The 17,776-nt window shown below is 40.9% G+C and overlaps 1 protein-coding gene across 27 annotated transcripts in view; it reads left to right on the forward strand.

Moving 5' to 3' along the window:
- Positions 1–17,776, forward strand: part of ABLIM1 (actin binding LIM protein 1) — a 270,699-nt gene that overhangs the window by 228,396 nt on the left and 24,527 nt on the right. For 22 of the 27 annotated variants that reach the window (XM_081074430.1, XM_081074444.1, XM_081074426.1 and 19 more), the window contains 4 exons: positions 6,757–6,834; positions 7,555–7,710; positions 11,470–11,505; positions 13,873–14,002. In XM_081074430.1, the coding sequence (XP_080930556.1) occupies positions 6,757–6,834; positions 7,555–7,710; positions 11,470–11,505; positions 13,873–14,002 (400 nt within the window). Of the gene's footprint in view, positions 1–6,756; positions 6,835–7,554; positions 7,711–11,469; positions 11,506–13,872; positions 14,003–16,211; positions 16,332–17,776 lie in introns of all 27 variants that reach the window. The other 5 variants (XM_081074429.1, XM_081074438.1, XM_081074440.1 and 2 more) reach the window with 1 other exon arrangement.

The following is a 17,776-nucleotide window of genomic DNA, read 5'->3' on the forward strand; positions in this document are numbered from 1 at the left end:
TTTTCTCTGCCGGCCAGAACCACACTAAGGCTGAAAGGAGTTTTGGTTTAAACTTCACCTTCTAATGATGTGAAAGATAGAAGTCTAGAGTTTTAGAGTGGAAAGAAACCTGTTAGACATCAACCCCCTAAGTTTCTTCATCTATGAAATGAAATCAGCCCAGGGCTACACAGGTCATAAGAAGCAAGACTTAACTGTAGGTGCCAGATGTCAGGTCTGTAGTGTTTCCCATCATGCTGAGTTCAGTGATAACTTGTGTTTGTCTTAGGACTTTCGTTCTGTCTTAAAGCTTTAGTTCCAGTGGCAGAGATGTCACATAAAGTGAAATTATAGTCTCATGAATCCAGAGGAACAAACAAAGATCATCCCCACTGCAAATGAGTATTGTTCACAATTTGTACCTCTACTTGGCAAGAAGTTGCTTTTTTAATAGTTTTGGGGTATTTTATTAGTCTGAGTCTAACTGATACATTTTCATGACCTGAAGAAAAATACCATCATCAAGGGTGAAATATTTTGGTTTGCTCCAGACACTTATGTCTAAGACAGACAGAGACACAGAGAGACAGAGAGAGAGATCTGTCTTTAATAACTTCTCTCTTCCTAGCCTGTTATTCAAGAGAGACATCTGATCCCCATTATCCAGCCGTAAATATCCAGCCGTAGGTCCATCACAGAAAGTTGTAAACAGCTTGGGACCTGGCAGAGAAAACGGGCCATTTGAGATGGTCCCCTTCACTCATTGGCCACAGAAGGACAGCTCACTGGAACCTTTAAGAAGCCTGAAAACTCCAAAGCCATTCTCAAGTTATACAGATATTTTGATTTTTTTTAAACACTGTGGCCTACACAGCAACCATTCCCCAGACAGTATCAGACACCTTAGTTATTAGATAAACTGACTATATGCCTTGCAGGAATAGTCAGCACTCTGTCCCAGAAGCCAGCCTGCTTTTGTTGTGGAGGACAGTCATATTTATCGGAGGACAGTCAGGTTAGTATTTAGCTTCTAAAGTTGCTCCTCCTTTCCTCTTGCTGAATTACACGTAAAAGAAAACGATGAAAATAGAATTACCTAAGGAAAACATATTCCTGTTTTACTAACTTGGAAGAGTTTTATATGAATAGCCAGTTGTGTCTATAGATAAAACAGTCCTAAGCATTTGTAATTCCTTTTGTCATTCATTGTGAACAAAGCACATGATATTTCCAGAACCAAGTTTGTAATAATTCGAGTGGATCACTTGCTTTCATTCTAAAAAGGGGGCTTCTCTGCTGTGTTTTGGGAGGCTAGAGCATGAAAGGGCTGTCATACCAAATGTGTGAGATTTTTTTTTTCTTTTGAAACTAACATTCACCTATTATAACATATGCACTTGCAAACCTACAATATACCAAACCTACAATATACCAAAATAACCATGTGTATATATTTAAAAAGGAGTTAGGTGGAGCTTTATGTACATCTAGAACAAGGAAATAGTGTTGTTGATTATTGTTTTATTAATGTCGCTACAATATATACTGCTTTATTCCCAGCTTTCACTTTGTTTGAATGTTTTATTCTTTTTGGTCTTTACAATTCATCAGGATGTATAGGTATTAAGATTTACGCTGGAAAGACAGTGAGGTCTCAGCCACAGAAAAGACTGATGGCATTTGTGAAACTCTCCACAGAAGGGGGGGTGTGCCTATCAGCGCCTCCCCCTTCCTCTCAAACACACTGTCCTTTTTCCAAAGGAGTTGATTTCACGCTTTCTTAACTTAGGAGGGAACCTTCAGTGTATGCAGATCTTAAAAGTATTCCTTCTTCTGCAGCTATTATCACCACCTTGTCTAGTGAACTTCTACAAAAACCCAAGGCAGGTACTGTCAACCTCAGCAGCACTTCGTACAAGCTGTCAGTTACCTTGTAGCTGTGGTTGTCCTTAGCTATTCATAAGATCTTTCGGATCTGGTTGCCAGTTGCCTGTAGTTTCTCTCCCTTCTTAGAGCATGGCTTTGGATGAATGCAAATTAGATGAACTAGTTGTTGCATCTTGTCCTGCTGAGTGGGGGCAGGATGGGAGGGGTGGGGAGGCAGCAAAGTGCCTTCCAGAATTCTCCTTTCAGGAAGGGACCAGGTGGCCCATAATTGAAAGTAAATGGAAAATGTCATTTCTCTGCTTACTCACCAGGCAGAGCTCTGGTAAGTTTTTCTTAATGGTCAATATTTGAAGAAAGATGAGAGCTGGAGTGGAAACATAAAAAGATCCCTTCCGTGTAATTTTCATTCTGTGATTGTGCCTTCTGATTGGTAAGACAGATGGACAAAGTCAGGGCATAAGGGAAAAACCAGCCGAAATGTGATTAGAGGACTTTTTAAAAATATTTCATACAGAAAACAAATAGACATGCATTTTCAAGCATCTACTGTTAGTCATCAAATGCCATTTTTTCTCTTTCCTGGTGAGCTATTAGTCTTCTGGTGAGACTGTTGATTTTTTGTTGTTGTTTTTGAGGAAACTGAAAAACTTGATTGAAATCAAGTGAATACATGAAGATGCGCTGAGGAAATACATGTAGGTCATATGGCCCCTTCTTCATTGAGTGAGGACAGCCACATATAACTATAAGGTTCTTACTGAAGACTCCTTTCCTCGTGTTGCCAAAATAATGATAAAACTATTTGCCTAATCTTATAGGCAAAATACCTGGAGAAATCACAACCAGTCCATAATCCTTTCTATATATACATGCCTTTGCTTCCCCAATCCCTGCCCTCCCCTTTCTTTTCTTTGCCAAAGAACTGAATTTTTCCAACTGTGCTTTCCGGTGGTTTTTTTTCTGTGTGGATGAAAGGAAAGGTACTTAAAGGAAAGTAAGTAAATTGAATATGCATTTTAACAGCTTAATCACAGGTCCTTGTTTCTTTGTAGAAAAGAAGTGGGCATACCCTAAGGCTGTTGACCAATTATGTTATTGAATTCAATTGGTAATTACTGGGTCACTATTGTTCTCCTGGTTATCTGAATGGGTGGAAATAGTAATTTAGGTTAAATAACTGCATGTAAGGATCATCTGTGGCAATACGTATGGACCACCTGTAAAACTTTGTCACAGCCCAATGGGGTGACACTAGAGTGAAGTTAATGGTAAAGGAGACTGTCAGTGGGATTTGGAAGAGGGACGGCATGTCAGTAAGTTGTTGCTTTTGAGGTTCAGATGTGAGTGGTTTTGAGCTGCTCTGTTGGAAGGTGGCTCTGGGCCTGTGGAAGATGTCTTGACCTTTAGAGACCCTCAGCAAGTTGCGTCATAATCAGGGGAAAAATACAGCTGGAAGAATGAAAGGGGTTCTTTTAATAATAAACAAGATGTTCATTTAAAATTCACCATGTTTAGAATTGAAATGTAAAATTCCAAATAGTTTAAGACTAAACCTCTAAAATAATAGTTCAGTTTTAAAAAGTATTTTTGTTATCTTCATAAGGGAGAGAGACCTCTTTAATCTCTTCAGGTTGAGCGAAATACACTTCGAGAGCCATTAGGGAATGTGCGTTTTCGCAGGCGACCCATGTGTGCTGTTTAAGCCTTGAGCACAGGTCAGGAGGCAGCAAACCAGGAATTGTCCTGGCAGATAAGACAGGCCTGGACAAGGTCTTGGCCAACGGCGTGGAAGGGCATTCATTACTAACGCTGCGACCTAGGCAGGAAGTCACTGTCTCGGAGGATGCCAAACCACTTCAGAATGGAGTTCTCAAGAAGGGGAAGGACATTTGTCAACTCTAGGTGGGACTGCTGCCCCATATCTGAGGTCTGATGGGGAGGCCTGCAAGTGTGGTAGGGAAGGCTAGTCTGTGCAGCTTAAATCAAAACAGAGGCAGTTCTGGAGATGAAGTGGCCAAGTAATCCAGTCTAATGCCAAGTGTCTTAAAGATGCTGGGTACTCGCCATGTGCTAAGCAAGGTACTTGAAGCTTTATATGTATTGTCTCTGTTATTCCTATGAAATACTGGTTGTTAGTACCCTCTCCTCCGTTCTATAAATAGAGAAGCTGAAGCCCAAGGAAGTCAAAAAGAAAAAAAAGAAAAGAAAAACTCATGTAATGTCACACAACCAGTAGAACCAGGATTTGAACCAAGTTATTTGACTCCAAAGCCAGCCTTTTAACCCCACTGTATTATATTATACAGTTGTGTTTTATCCCATTATTTCATTTTAGACAGGAAGACAGAGAAGGACCATTGTAAGAAAATAGGCAAGCAAGAATGCAACTCAACCCATACACAAGACACCTATGGAAGTAAATTTTACAGTAAGGTTAGGAGGTCAGAAGGAGGCAGAAGCAAACAATGGTGAATGCAATGAGAGAAAGAGCCGTCTCTCACAGTGTGAGGGATATAAATGATGAACGTCTAAGTATTACCTTGTCTTGTACACCTGAAACTAATAAAAAAAATAAATTTAAAAAAAAAAAGCCGTCTCTGAGTCTCCAAGGGTCATCTTGAACATTTCTCAAATAACACTGTTGTCTGAAGATGTGCATGGCAGAGTGGTCTAACACTAACAGGAGCCAGAGTGCGGATGGATTTGGTGAACACTGACTTGACTTTGAAAACTGTCTGAGTCTAAAAATCTAAAATACTTATTTTAGAATCAGAGAACCCAAGTCCGGGGTAACCAGATGGGAGGTGATTTGGATCTGAAAACCTTTAAAGAAGCAAATGGGACTTGACAAAAATTCAAATTGTCGGATAATTCTTAAAACTTTTCAGCCCGACAGTATTAATCATGTAAATGAATCATGTAAATGAACATCATCATAGATGTTTCCGAGAAAGCCTGCATAACTCACAGGATACTCTGATCCAGTGAAGGAGGCAGGTAGAGACTGAGCTGCAACAAACTAGTTCAGCCAAGAGATCTTTTCTTTCCGTGGAGTTCTTCATCCCTGGAAAAGAGCACTAAAGATCCTCTTCCCGACATTGGCTTCTGTTTTCTCCAGCGCAGTACACCAGAGAACAAAACACTTTGGAGTGTCCTCAGGTGCATAATTTCAGGAAAGGCAGGGAGTATCCCTGACCCACAATTGGCAAAAATCAGGATGAGTAAGTGGGAGAGACCCTAAAGCTCAGTGCACACTGGTATTCACCCAATGTCCTAGCTGCTTGTTAATGAAAACAGGCCATTGTCATAGCAATGCCAGTAACTGAAGATGTCTGACTGTCCTGCATCCTCTCCTACCCCAGCCCAACACAGTGAGCTCTTGCGGGGTTCGTATAAGAGCTGGTGGCAATAAAACTATTTTCAGTTTGCAGACACTCTTTTCTGCTAGCTGATCTCAATGTTTTTCTTTTATTTTCACCTCATTTGTCCCACAGCTATGTTGATGGGAAACAAATGGTCACATTTACCTTACAATATGGGGGAAATTTTAGTGCACGGATTCCTTAAGAGCTTGGGCACTGTCTCCAGGGTTCAAATCCTGATATTTGCCCACCTGTGTGGCTTGTAGCATACATACTTTTTTCTCATCTGTGAAATAGGGGTGATAACAGAACCTACCTCGTGGGGTTATTGAGAAGATTACATGAGACATGCCTGGGAAGTGCCCGGGACAGGCCTGTCACGTAGTAAATGGGCAATACATGGTAGCTGCTATTAGCATTCTTCAGTTGTCACTTAAGAGGCTTCATTTTGACATTGGATTTGGCAAATGTTAGCTCCTGGCCACTTGAAGGTAATTGTTATCCCACAGAGCTGAATGTTGGCTCCACATTAACAGGTCATCTCTTTTGAAAGGAGGGCTGAACTTTGGTTGTGTCCCTTCTATGTTTTGATTAGGAAATGGATCAAGGAATTGGTCTTTTTGAGTAATGTGATTATGTGAATCCTTTCTTTTTCAATATCCCCCGAATTGGGAATTTTCTCATATTGAGATATGCCTGTGATTAGAAACTTGTAACTCTAGAAGGAGAGTACATGTATGTGGCAGCCTTGGGGAGGAGGGCCAGAAGCCATGAGCCTGGCATAGCTCCACTGGTATACAGTATGAGCTCCCCGACCCCATCCACACTGGTATCTCAAAGATACCAGCAACATTGGCCGAGATGACCAATCATAGTTCCCCCAAGAACTCTTACTGTTGGAGTGAGTCTGATCACTGCCTGACTCCAGTTGGCCGGGTGGGTTCGCTTTCATTGTTTTAGATGTGAATGACTTAGTGATGTGATGTCTTTGTTTTTAGACATTCTTTGGCTCAGTTACACTCACATTCAAGGTGCTGCATATCAGTAGAAACAGTACCAAAGAGGAAAAGCTCCTATTCCTAATGTACATCTATCAAATAACCTCTCTGATGTGAATCCTTTCTAAAGGGTACAGAGTTTCTAAAGAATTTGACCGTGCTAAACAAAGTGTTTTGGTTTTTGTTTATTTTTAAACAACCCATAAAATGGGAGGTGGTAACTGGGGATTGTGGATTGCAGCAGTGGAGATGGAGAGAAATGTGCTTGAAGGTAGAGCCAGAAGCTCTTTAGGAAGAGAAGGTAAAAAGAAAAGCCCCCCAAATGCATTTGCAAGGCTGATTGCACACCTAGTTCTCATTTACCTTCCTCTCTAGGTTATATTTTCCCTTATTCAAAAAAAGTCGCAAATCTTTTCTTTTTCCTTTTTTTTTTTTAACCAACTTAGTTTACAGTAAAGCTTAGGGACTCAGGCCAGTCTTGATTCTAAAGCCATGGTCTAAAACCTTACAAGTCACTGTTTATTTTACAGCCTACCAGGACTTCTTCTGAAAGCATTTATTCTAGACCAGGCTCCAGTATTCCTGGCTCCCCAGGTCACACTATCTATGTAAGTATCTACTTCTGGAAGAGACACTTTGGGACAGGTAAGGTAGCAGATTGTAATAGTACAGTAGCTAATCCAAAATAGAGTCATTCAAAATGATTTCTAGTTCTGTTATAAGATGCAGTTTTCACTTTTGTAGGCCAGCCTTCTCAATCAGTTTGTCCTTCGGGTAATTGAATTTATATGTAGCTGTGACCATCAGTGGAGTGAGCAAGCAGATGACCCATAAAATGCAGTAATCTGATGCAGGACTTGAAAATTCTTGTGCCTAAATTACATGTGGATATTTGGGGATTAATTATACGTTTTATAATGCTGATACTGAGTGTTCTTAAATTCTGCCACAAAGGTATTTAAATATTTAGTTTATTACATACACAATTCTTGTGTTTAGCCACTGGGAGGCTCTTTTGACCATCTGTTTGAGCTTTTCCTTCACTGTAATAAATTTAGGAAATTATCCTGTAGATGTATGGGATTCTCTACTTGATGAATTCTACATAGACTTTTTCCTAAGCTTTTGATGACTTATGTTTTTAAATATGATTAATATATGGTTAACATTTATTAACATAAATTGGGCAACTTTCTAAAGAGTTTGACCTTGCTAAGCAAAGTGTTTTGGTTTTTGTTTATTTTTAAGCAACCTATGAAATACACTAACAATAGTTCCCAAAGAAATGAGACAGCCGAATAACTTTTCTTTCTGTTTAACTTTGCCAGGCAAGAGTGGACAATGAAATACTGGATTACAAGGATTTAGCAGCCATTCCCAAGGTTAAGGCAATTTACGATATTGAGCGTCCAGATCTTATTACCTATGAGCCTTTCTACACTTCAGGCTATGATGACAAACAGGAGAGACAGAGCCTGGGCGAGGTAATAAATTCCTAGAAGTTGTGAGTTGTACAGCTTACCTCTCTTTTGTTACATGTACAAGAACTACCAATTGAAGTCCAGATAAATCAGAGTCCTTTTGATTGCACAATATTTGTAGCCTTCCATAGCAGGTGCTTTGAGCTACTCAAAAACCTATCATACCATCCCTGTCCTTAGGAAGTTACAGAAGAGGGAGAGCAGAGCAACCACGCAAAACAACAATGAATGATGAATAAGAGTTCATAGCAGGTTGCAAGATAGTGGAGCTGGCATACTGAGAAATGTGGACATAAGAAATGTCCAAACCCGTCGAGAATTTTTATGCTTATTTGAGTTAAAATTGACAACATCTGCTGGGGAGCGAGATATCAAATGCTCTGGAGAAGAACAGTTCTTGCAGTTGCTTTTATGCATTTGAAATCAAGGAGGGACTCCAGGGAAGAGTATATGAGGGTGGGAGAAAGCAGGGCGGGGATTGGGTTACAGGCTCATGCTTTAGAAGGAGGGGTCTAAAAGGGGGCATTTCAAAGGTGTGTGAACCTAGATGCACAGAAACAATGAACAGGGCTGCTTAAGGCAAAGATAAGCCTTTTATTAAAGAAGTCATATGCCTGGGGCGTGACTACCCACCATGACCTGCCCAGTTAGGAATTTATGATTTATTACAGCCCCCTTTTTTGTCCACAGAAAAAATTCAAGGTTATCAGGGGAGATTCTGTGAGCTGGGAAGAGAGAAAAAGGGAGGGAGGGTCTAGGGTGTGTGTGTAGCGGGGGGGGGGGGGGGGGGGGGGGGGTCTTTATCTTGGGGTAAGCTGAACTGTGTATGGAGATCATGAGAAGAGAAAGTGCACCCCCTGAATTTTGACAGCTGCAGTTTTTAGCATGGTAAGATAGAATGTGCAAAATTAGAAAAATAGAGAACATGGCACCATAATAGTGTATAGTACAGGAGTATGAGCCAGGGTTCTAGAATCAAATTACCTGGGCTCAACCAGGGGACTCCACATGCTGGTTGCTTGGCCATGTGACAACCATTCTGATCCTAGTTTCTTCATCTGTGAAACAGGATAATGACAGAATCTTCTTCATAGGGTGTTAGGATTATATAAACTATCGATTAAGGATTAATGTCTACATAACATCTAGATAATTATTATCTATTAAAGCTAATCTATATTAACTAATCTATTAAAGCAATTAGCAGAGAGCCAGACTCGTGGTAAATATTCAGCATATGATAGCTACTACTATGGTTTGTACCTGTCCTCTTGGGGCTTATTTATGCCCTCCCAACAGACCCGTCCCGCTGCTGGAGCAGTGCCTCTCAGCCCCTGGGGAGGGGGGGTGTCTCCCATCTTCACCCCTTTCAAGGCTGGGAGTTTCCTGTTGTCACATCCTACCCAGGTCTCATGGTCTCTAGTCTGTTTTCCCTGGTGTTTTCTGTGTTTACCCCTTTTATTTTCTAAACTAGAATCATCTAGAGACTGATTAGAGTCCACTCAGATAGCTGTTACTCAAGTAGTGGTCCAAAATCAACCTTGGTCGTTCAACCAAGGTTGAAACAGACTGGAAACTATCCATAACAACATAGAGCTTTGAGATCTTACGTGAATGAAGACAAGGCATGAAAATGTGGTGATTTTGTTTAATTTGTTCAAGATTATATAATATTAACATTTATTGTTTTATAATTATATTTATCTATTATTGTAACTTCTTTGTTTTGTTTTTTAATTTATCTTCCTGTCTGGGTTTTACCCCAGAACATAGCTCAGCATTGAAATGGTCCACGGGCGGGAAGCGATATCCGTTTTCACGTAGTGCCATCTAGTGGCCGCGTAGCTGTAGCTGCATCTATGGCCGCTTTCAAATGCAGGTTAACTGGCCTAGGTTGTTCAGTTGCCATTGGGCCATGGAGAGTTTCATAGGGGGTAAAGGGCAAAGGGAGATTCCTGGAAAAAGTGCACAGGGGCTGGACCTGGAGCGAGTGGATGAGAATTTCCTAGTGTTCAAGTCATACAAGCAAGAAGGAAGTGAGTTGTTTTATGGTGTTATGGGTTTTAGGGTATATGTATGTTTCTGTGTGTTTCCCAGTGCTGCTATTTTGGACAGTAAAACATAAGCACTAAAGACTCTGGGCTTTGAAGTGAACATTTCTGGGTTTAGAACCAGATTCTGATATTTACTCACCATCTGACTGGGAAAAATTACATATTTCAGTCTCCTTATCTATAAACTCAAGATAGTCATACCTTAGGGGTTTCCCGTAAGGAGTAAGTGAAATATTTAGATTAGAACAGTACCTGGCACATGATAAGCGCTCAACAAAAATGCTGGCTGCTATCATGATCAGCATCGTTACTGTCCTAACCTGGAATGAGGACCTGTGGATTTCTCTGAGCAGAAAATCTCAGTGAGAGGAGCACCCAGATCAGAAATCAGAACTTTTCCCAACACATGGTCTTGCAGTTTAGGAACTTTACAAGCTACTTGATTACTCCTTTAGTTATTACATGTCTTTCATATAATCCATATGTTGTCATTGTATCAACACTGGAGCGGTAAACTTGAAATTCCGTGTAGCCATTTGTGCCTTCAGAAAGCATACGTAGGGTGGATTCAGAACCTACTGTCAGCGGGGTCCGACCTTGGCTCCTGCCCTCAAGGAACCCCAGAGACAGGCTGTAGCTGCGGCCAGACCATGGGGCTTGAGGCAGTCTGGAGTACACGAGAGCCCGGCCGCTTCTTGTCAATTTGGAGAAAAGAGCAAATTCTGAACTGAGATATCCGCCCCTAGCCATGTTCTTTGGAATGCTTTGTTTGCATTTCTTTTCTGTTAGACAGGCTTTTTGCATTTTAATTGTAAACATTTCACTCATTCATTTAGGAAATACTTGCTGAGCGCCTAATGTGTGCCAGGACCTGCTCTAGTCCCTGGGAATACTTAGTTGGAAATGAATGGAGGCCTTGCCCTCGTGGAGCTTGCAGTGTAAAGTGAGAGACAGACAATAGACAGATATATAATATAATTTTAAAGGGTGATGATGCTATGAGGAAAAATGAAGCAGAACAAGGAGAAAGCATGTGTGGTAGTGCATTTGCGTAGAGACCTCAGTGAAGATGGGGAGTGAGACCTGCAGGTGTCTGAGTGAAAAGCACGGCTGGTGGAAGGGACAGCATGTGCAAAGGCCCTGAGGTGAGAGAGGGCTTGGCGTGTTGATGGCCCCAAGGAAGCCTGTGTGCCTGGAAGAACGGAAACCTGAAGGAAAATGGTGGTGAGGTTGGCAAGGCCACCAGTGTAGGATGCCACAGTCCTGGTCATCACATGTCTGTTTCAGTCATCAAGCTATTTTATGTGATTGCTGTGGTTGTAATTTAGACAATAACTATGTTTACAAATTTCTATTTCAGTAGGCACTGTAATGCATAGTGGTGAACTGAGCATAGTTGGAGCGTATAGGGGAAATAGTTCCAATTTGACTGGCTTAGTCACCTAAAGCATTTCAACGTATTTGTCAAACCCACGGTTCTTAGGCAGAGACGTGAACTACAATCTCCTGGAACTTTGTTATTTGTCCCTGTCCAAGCCCCACTCTCAAATGAGAAGCCCCAACTCAACTCAAATCAGAAGATGGGGGATGGGCAAGGGGTGCTGGCATGTGTATTTTGACTCATGTTCCCAGGTGATGCTGTTAAGCAACTCTAATTAAAACTAAGATAATACGCGTTGTGACTTTAAATTCTCTTTTATTTTTCTAGTCTCCAAGGACTTTGTCTCCCACCCCATCAGCAGAAGTAAGTGCCATTTTTGAAAGTTATAATGGGTGGAATCGCGGAGTTACTCGGACATTTCCTAGACTGGAATTTGAGGGGAAAGCCATTAAATAAAAGAACAGAAAAACAGTGTGCAATATTATGGTGAATGTGAGATTCCTTACATGTAAAATACAACTATAAGATAGAGCAATAAATTTCTTTTTAAGTGGAGACTAGGGGGTAAAAATAGCCTTATACTGATCTGAGCCTGTGCCTCTAAGTGGTAGGAAAGGGTTTGTAGGAAGTAAAGCCACATGTCCCCATGTGGGGCTCTCTCCCCTCGTCTGTAGTTATCTGATCTGAATCCTAACATACTGGGTTATCTGAAATGACCAACAGTGCTCGGTGCGTGTTCTATAAGCAGAGCCCTCTCCATGCTGTAAACAGACCTGGCAATGGCTTGTATCCAATCCACCAGGCTGGCTGTTCCCTCGGGAATAACTTCCTGTGTGTCTGGATCACATAGAGCTATCCGTGATTATCCCATAGTGAGCCATGGGTCCCTTATCAACCCAGAAATGCTCTTCTACTCTGCTGCGTTCAAAACCAAAGACACACACCCCCCCCCCCCAATGAGTTCCTCTCACAACCCATTTTAGTAGAGGTTCTTCAGGAAGCTGATCATACCGATCTTCAAAAGGAAACAACTCCTTCACACTGTACCCTCCACCCCCATAGTTTCTTGGTTTGCCCGTCCCCGACATTGACTACCTACTTGGTGACCAGAGGCCTTAGAAGTACTTTTTATTGTCCCTGTGTGTGAAGGACCGGGTGGCTTTGAGGCTGGTGGCCTAATAAGTTCAGACCAACCCAAATCTGACCATGGACCAGCAGCAAGGTCTCCCCAATGCTTTCTTTCATTTTAGCTGCTACAGATAACAACCACGGGATTGTAGGTTTAGCACGATTCTTATTGTTTAATATTTCCTTACATATCTGATGAGCGAACTCCTCAGGAGTTAGGTATACCTCCATTTAGAAAATAATAATAAAAGTAAAAAATAAAATCAATAGTCTTAAAGCCAAATAACTTTCTGGATATTCTACATAAAACTGGACTGATTTTAGGTAATTACTATAATTTGAGATAGTATGAAGTCTGTAGTACTCTGATGGTTTATGAATGAGTTCTGTGAATAGTAATTTCTATTAGCATTCTGATAATTACAACTGAAGTTATAAAGAATTAACTTCTATTGACCAATTGCAAGATTAGACACAATATTTGGAGACTTTTTGTTGTTGGTTTTATGCAATTTATTGTTATAGCCAACTAGGATCAAACCAAAGCTTCTTTGCCGTTTGCTCTGAAATTTCACACAGCCATGGTAACTGAGGTTTTAATTTAGTCATGTTTCATGTGTGCTTTCAAACTTTTATTTTTATTGTGCTATAGAAACTTCATAGGTCAATAAATCCCCAAAATGTAATGCATTCTTATAGTCTCCTAATTCTTTTAACAGTTTTATATTATGTCTATGTGTATATGACTTTTTGTACTTAATATCTCATGTATTATTTTCTAGATTTAGATATAGTGACATGCTAGTGGTGCTATTGTATTTCATTGAATTGATATGCCATAATTTACTTAATTGTTCCCCAATTTGTTAAGCATGTGATACAATGTTTTGTCTATACATGGTGGTATTATAAACATCTTTGAGTAAATTTTTCAATTTAAAGATCATTTTTTATTACTTCCTTGAAATATGTTTTCCAAAGTGGGACGTAGATTTACTGGAAGTAGGTTTACAGAACAAGCCACCACCAGCTTGTTCTGCAGGAAGACCAACTTACAATGCCACCAGATCCATGGTACGGACAGAATGGGCTGGCAGTCAGAACAAGGGGTGAGATTCGAGTCGGGAGGCAGGCTCTGCCTGGACGAGCTACACACTTACACACAGGTCTCTTACCTCTTACCTGCTTGGAACCTTCTGAAACATTCTGCATTTGTGCAAAAAAGAGGTAATAGCACAAGTCCTACCTTCTTTATTATGCAGCGCTGATGAATCGATGTACGTGAACACACACTGTAAAACTCAAAAGCACAATATAGATATGCTCATTGGAATGATTCCCTCTTATCCCAGATCTTTATCAACATTGGACATGTTAAAATTTTGGTAAATGCAAGTACTGTATAGGTTTTGAACAAAATGCATTAACCATGGAGTGCTCGTTTGCATAATAGCTAAGGGATTTGGCCCCGAAATGGACATGTGAGCAGGTGGACATGAGAGTTTCTGAGCAACTTGCGTGCAACTTGGTAATCATTTGAACATGATGGCAGCCTGGATGCGTCGGTCGGTCGGTGCTCACGCTTTCTGGCACTGTTTCCAGGGCTACCCGGACGTTCGGGACCGGATGATCCACCGGTCCACCAGCCAGGGCTCCATCAACTCCCCGGTGTACAGTCGCCACAGCTACACTCCAACCACATCTCGCTCGCCCCAGCATTTTCACAGACCTGGTAAGGGCAACTGTTCCCGGGATTCACTCCATATGATAGTCTGTGTTTCTATGGGATTTTTTCCCCCATCACTAATAGCTGGCTGCCAAATACATACCCCACTCCCAGAAAAAAGAAATGAAAACTCATATCCAACTATAGTTTGTGTTATATCTTTTCTTGAAACGAGTCATTCTATGGTTATATGCACTATGATTTATGAAATAATTCCATTTTTACAGCGAATGACTGGAAGCAAGGGAGACTTCTTTTTTAGACCTGAAGACTATCTCATCACTTTTAGACTTAAAATGAAGATCTCTGAAAGAAAATATTTTGATGTGCCTAAAAGGCACATCAGTGTCATCTACAATCCAGTCTTAGCGACTTGTTGATGGGTTTATTATGTTGCCCTTATCCAGGCACATGGTGTTACGAAGCAGGCTTGGTTAAGTGCCTTTTAGAAGGAAGTATTATACGCAGCTCAGGGTTGTATACAACTTTTCAGATCCATTCCAACCCTAAAATTTTGAATCAGACTTGGCAAGCATAGAAATACTGGAGATGTATTGTGATAGAGAATATGAAATAGTAGTGGACTTCAGTTCTATCTGTGCAGGATTTGGTCCCTACTACTAAGAGTGGGTGTCTCATATGTGGAGTAGAGAAGGAATGGGGATCCCAGCACAGATCCAGGATTCCCTGAGAAATGGAATCACAAAGGAAGACTTGGGCCTCTGAAACAAATTTGGTGGTTATAGCACGCATCTGTGTAAACTTCATTTTAAGCTTCTTGCTTCTGCGGAGGCTGATAAAACAATCCCACTCATATGCTAACTTATTTTATAAAACAAAACCAAAGGAAATGAAAAGAATGTAAAAAGGCTGCGTCTTCTCTTTCAAGCCATAGATTTAATGATGCTTGTTGAAGATTAAATTTTTATTATCTGACCCTTCAATAATGTATCATTTTCTCTAGACTCATAAATATTTACTCAGTATTTGTTGAGTTACATTAATTTTACAGTTAATGAGAATTTTCAAGATATGAATTCCTTTGTTTTTTTTTCATGTACAACTATATTCATTTTATCCATGCTCTGAACCTGAGTCTGGATTTAAGACCTTGTTTATCTGGGTGACAAGAAATCCTTTATGGCACCTCCCCTGTGTTTGGGCATATGCTGAAGTCACTGAGTCCCCAACCATAACCTTGTCAGAATGACTTGGGATTGAAGAGAAATTGTTATTCTGGAGATCTCTGAAATAGTGAGGGAGTGGTCCGTTCAGGGACATTGTTTCCCTGAAAAGTTATGTCCTTGTTGAGCACTAGAAAGTTCCCATCTGTTCCAGTCATGGTTCTATGTCAGAGCCTTAGCACATTCCCCATTCTGAGCACTCCTCCTTTCCTTTCACAATACCTATGTTACGGATATGCGTGATGCTAATTATTAGGGTTTATAAATATTTTTTCCAGGTTCACCCTTGTAAAGTGAAGCTGGTGGGGTTCTGATAGCATAATTGTGGTCAATATGGAACACCTCAAGTTATGAGGATGTAAATCCCCTAGCTCTGGGTTTAGTTTTTACAGTCCATCTTCTTCCCAGATAACTAAGTTTCCGGTTACCCAGTGCTGCCACTACACAGTTCTCAGGATCATGAGTACCTCTTTCATACCCAGGGAACACAAACAGGTTTGGGGTTTTTTTCTTTTTTGTTTTTTGGGTTTTTTTTTATGTAGCCAAAATAAAATTAAACTTCCAGTGGGAGAAGTTTGCAGCTTAACAACATAAGAATCTGACCCTTACATAGAAGTACTTCTTTTCAAGGTTCTTGAAATGATTGTCATTTTTTCCCATGTATTTCAGAGGATTCTGTTTTGTCAGATGCTTTTTAAAAACAGCTAAATGTTGTGCCTGGTACTGGCTTAACGGTAGCTGGTGACCTCCTGACAGAGAGGGTCCTGGTGGCCATTCCTTCTCACTGAAGCCATTTATTCTCTGAGAGAGACTCTGAACCTGTTCATTTGCAAATTCTCCCCACTTGCCTAACCCTTCGCAGGTGCATTTCTTAACCCTTTTTCCTTCCTCCTTTTTCAGACTCCTGATTAACGGTCTTTACTCCCACCACCACCCTCCCTTGGAACAATGATGGTGTCCCTGCTCCTGTGTTAATTTCTGTTCTTCTTTTCTGTTTCCACCTTGTCCTGCCCCGACTCCTTGCTGCACAGAGCTGCTGTCTCCTGGTGTGCACAGGTTGTCCTACCTGCGCACCAGCAGCCTCAGCTCCACCCACAGCGACTCCCGCCCCAACTCCCCCTTCCGACACCACTTCATTCCCTATGTCAAAGGTAAGGGGGCAGGCTTCCCCAGGCAGCACCCTGCAGAGTGGAGATGTATTAGCACCCTGGGAAGGCTAATAAGGTGTATCTCCAAGAGGTCCTGGAGCTGTGGACCTCTCAGCATGCCTGCGTGTGCCATGACTCCACCCAGCAGTGTCTTAGAACTGGCATAGCGTCTCTCCTTAGGAGAAATATGTCATTTCTAAGGGCTCTAGAGGAAGAAACAGGAAGTATGTTTGAGGCCATACAGTTTATTATCTACTCCCTAAAATATATATATATATATTATTATTTTGTTTTTCTGTGGGTCAAAAGCAAAATATAATATATAGTGGGGGTATTTGCCTGGTTTTAATATGCGATATGGCTCAGCAGAACCCAACAGTATTTAGCAAAAAATACCCCAAAGGTGTCTTACTGGTGCTAAGCCTCTTAACCACTTAACAATATTAAAATGAACAGTTTAAAAAAAAAATCTGTGACAGTGTGACTTAAATTTCTCTGTTTGAGAGAACTCAGAATACTGTTCTTTGGACTTGTCCTAATTTGTGCATGATGGAGAAGAGAGGCTTTGCCTTCTGTTTTCTGTTCCCGCCCCCCCACCCCAACATTTCTGCCCATTCCCTCTATGGCGTTCCCATTGTTTCCTTCATTGTCTATTATGCTTCTGTAGCAGTCCTCATTCGGGGCTCACCCCCTCTGTGTGTTAGGGGAGCCAAGAGCCCCGAAGGAGTTAGGAAGGGGCCATGATTTTAAAATAAGTATGAGCTCCCCGAAGGATGGTAACTTTTCCCGTAGTCTTGATTTGAACCAAATTAATCCATGTAAATAGCTGAAGGAGGGAATAGCAGGCAAGCATGGATGGCACCATGGGTCTGAAGATGGTCCCAAAGGACTCTCACCCCGCCTTCCAGTGCGCACCTCACTAACACCCGTGGAGTATCCTATGCGTTGCTGTACTTGAACTTTCGCTTGAAGTCTACCCAAACTATTTTCTTTTTGCTCATTTGGAGTTTTGAGCATCTGTATCCTCAAATATAGATGCACTGTGCGTATCAGCATGTCGTAATTTTATATGTGCAATTTTGGCATTTTCTGTGCTGTGAAAATAATATTGCTGACATGCTTATTGAAGACACACGCCATTTGCCATCAGCAAAGGGATCCATCTTTTTTGGTTAATGCAGCACTTTCTAAAAGTCTTGACAGATTATTTTAAATATTATTGCTAATTCGTATTTTGGAGGAAGTAACTTTTCTATCTAGATGTGAAGATGATCCTTTAGAGAATATTTATAAAACCATAAGAAATTATTGAAAAAAACTTCAGAGATGTGTTTCAAAGAGACTTTAATATAGGAACCCTTGACCAAATTAAGTTTGTTTGTTTGTTTGTTTCTAATACAAGAGAAAATACATTTTGAATTATTTTCAAAACTGTAAATTAAAATGTA

The sequence above is a fragment of the Rhinolophus hipposideros genome (genome assembly GCF_964194185.1).
Source record: "Rhinolophus hipposideros genome assembly, chromosome: 15".
NCBI lineage: Eukaryota > Metazoa > Chordata > Mammalia > Chiroptera > Rhinolophidae > Rhinolophus > Rhinolophus hipposideros.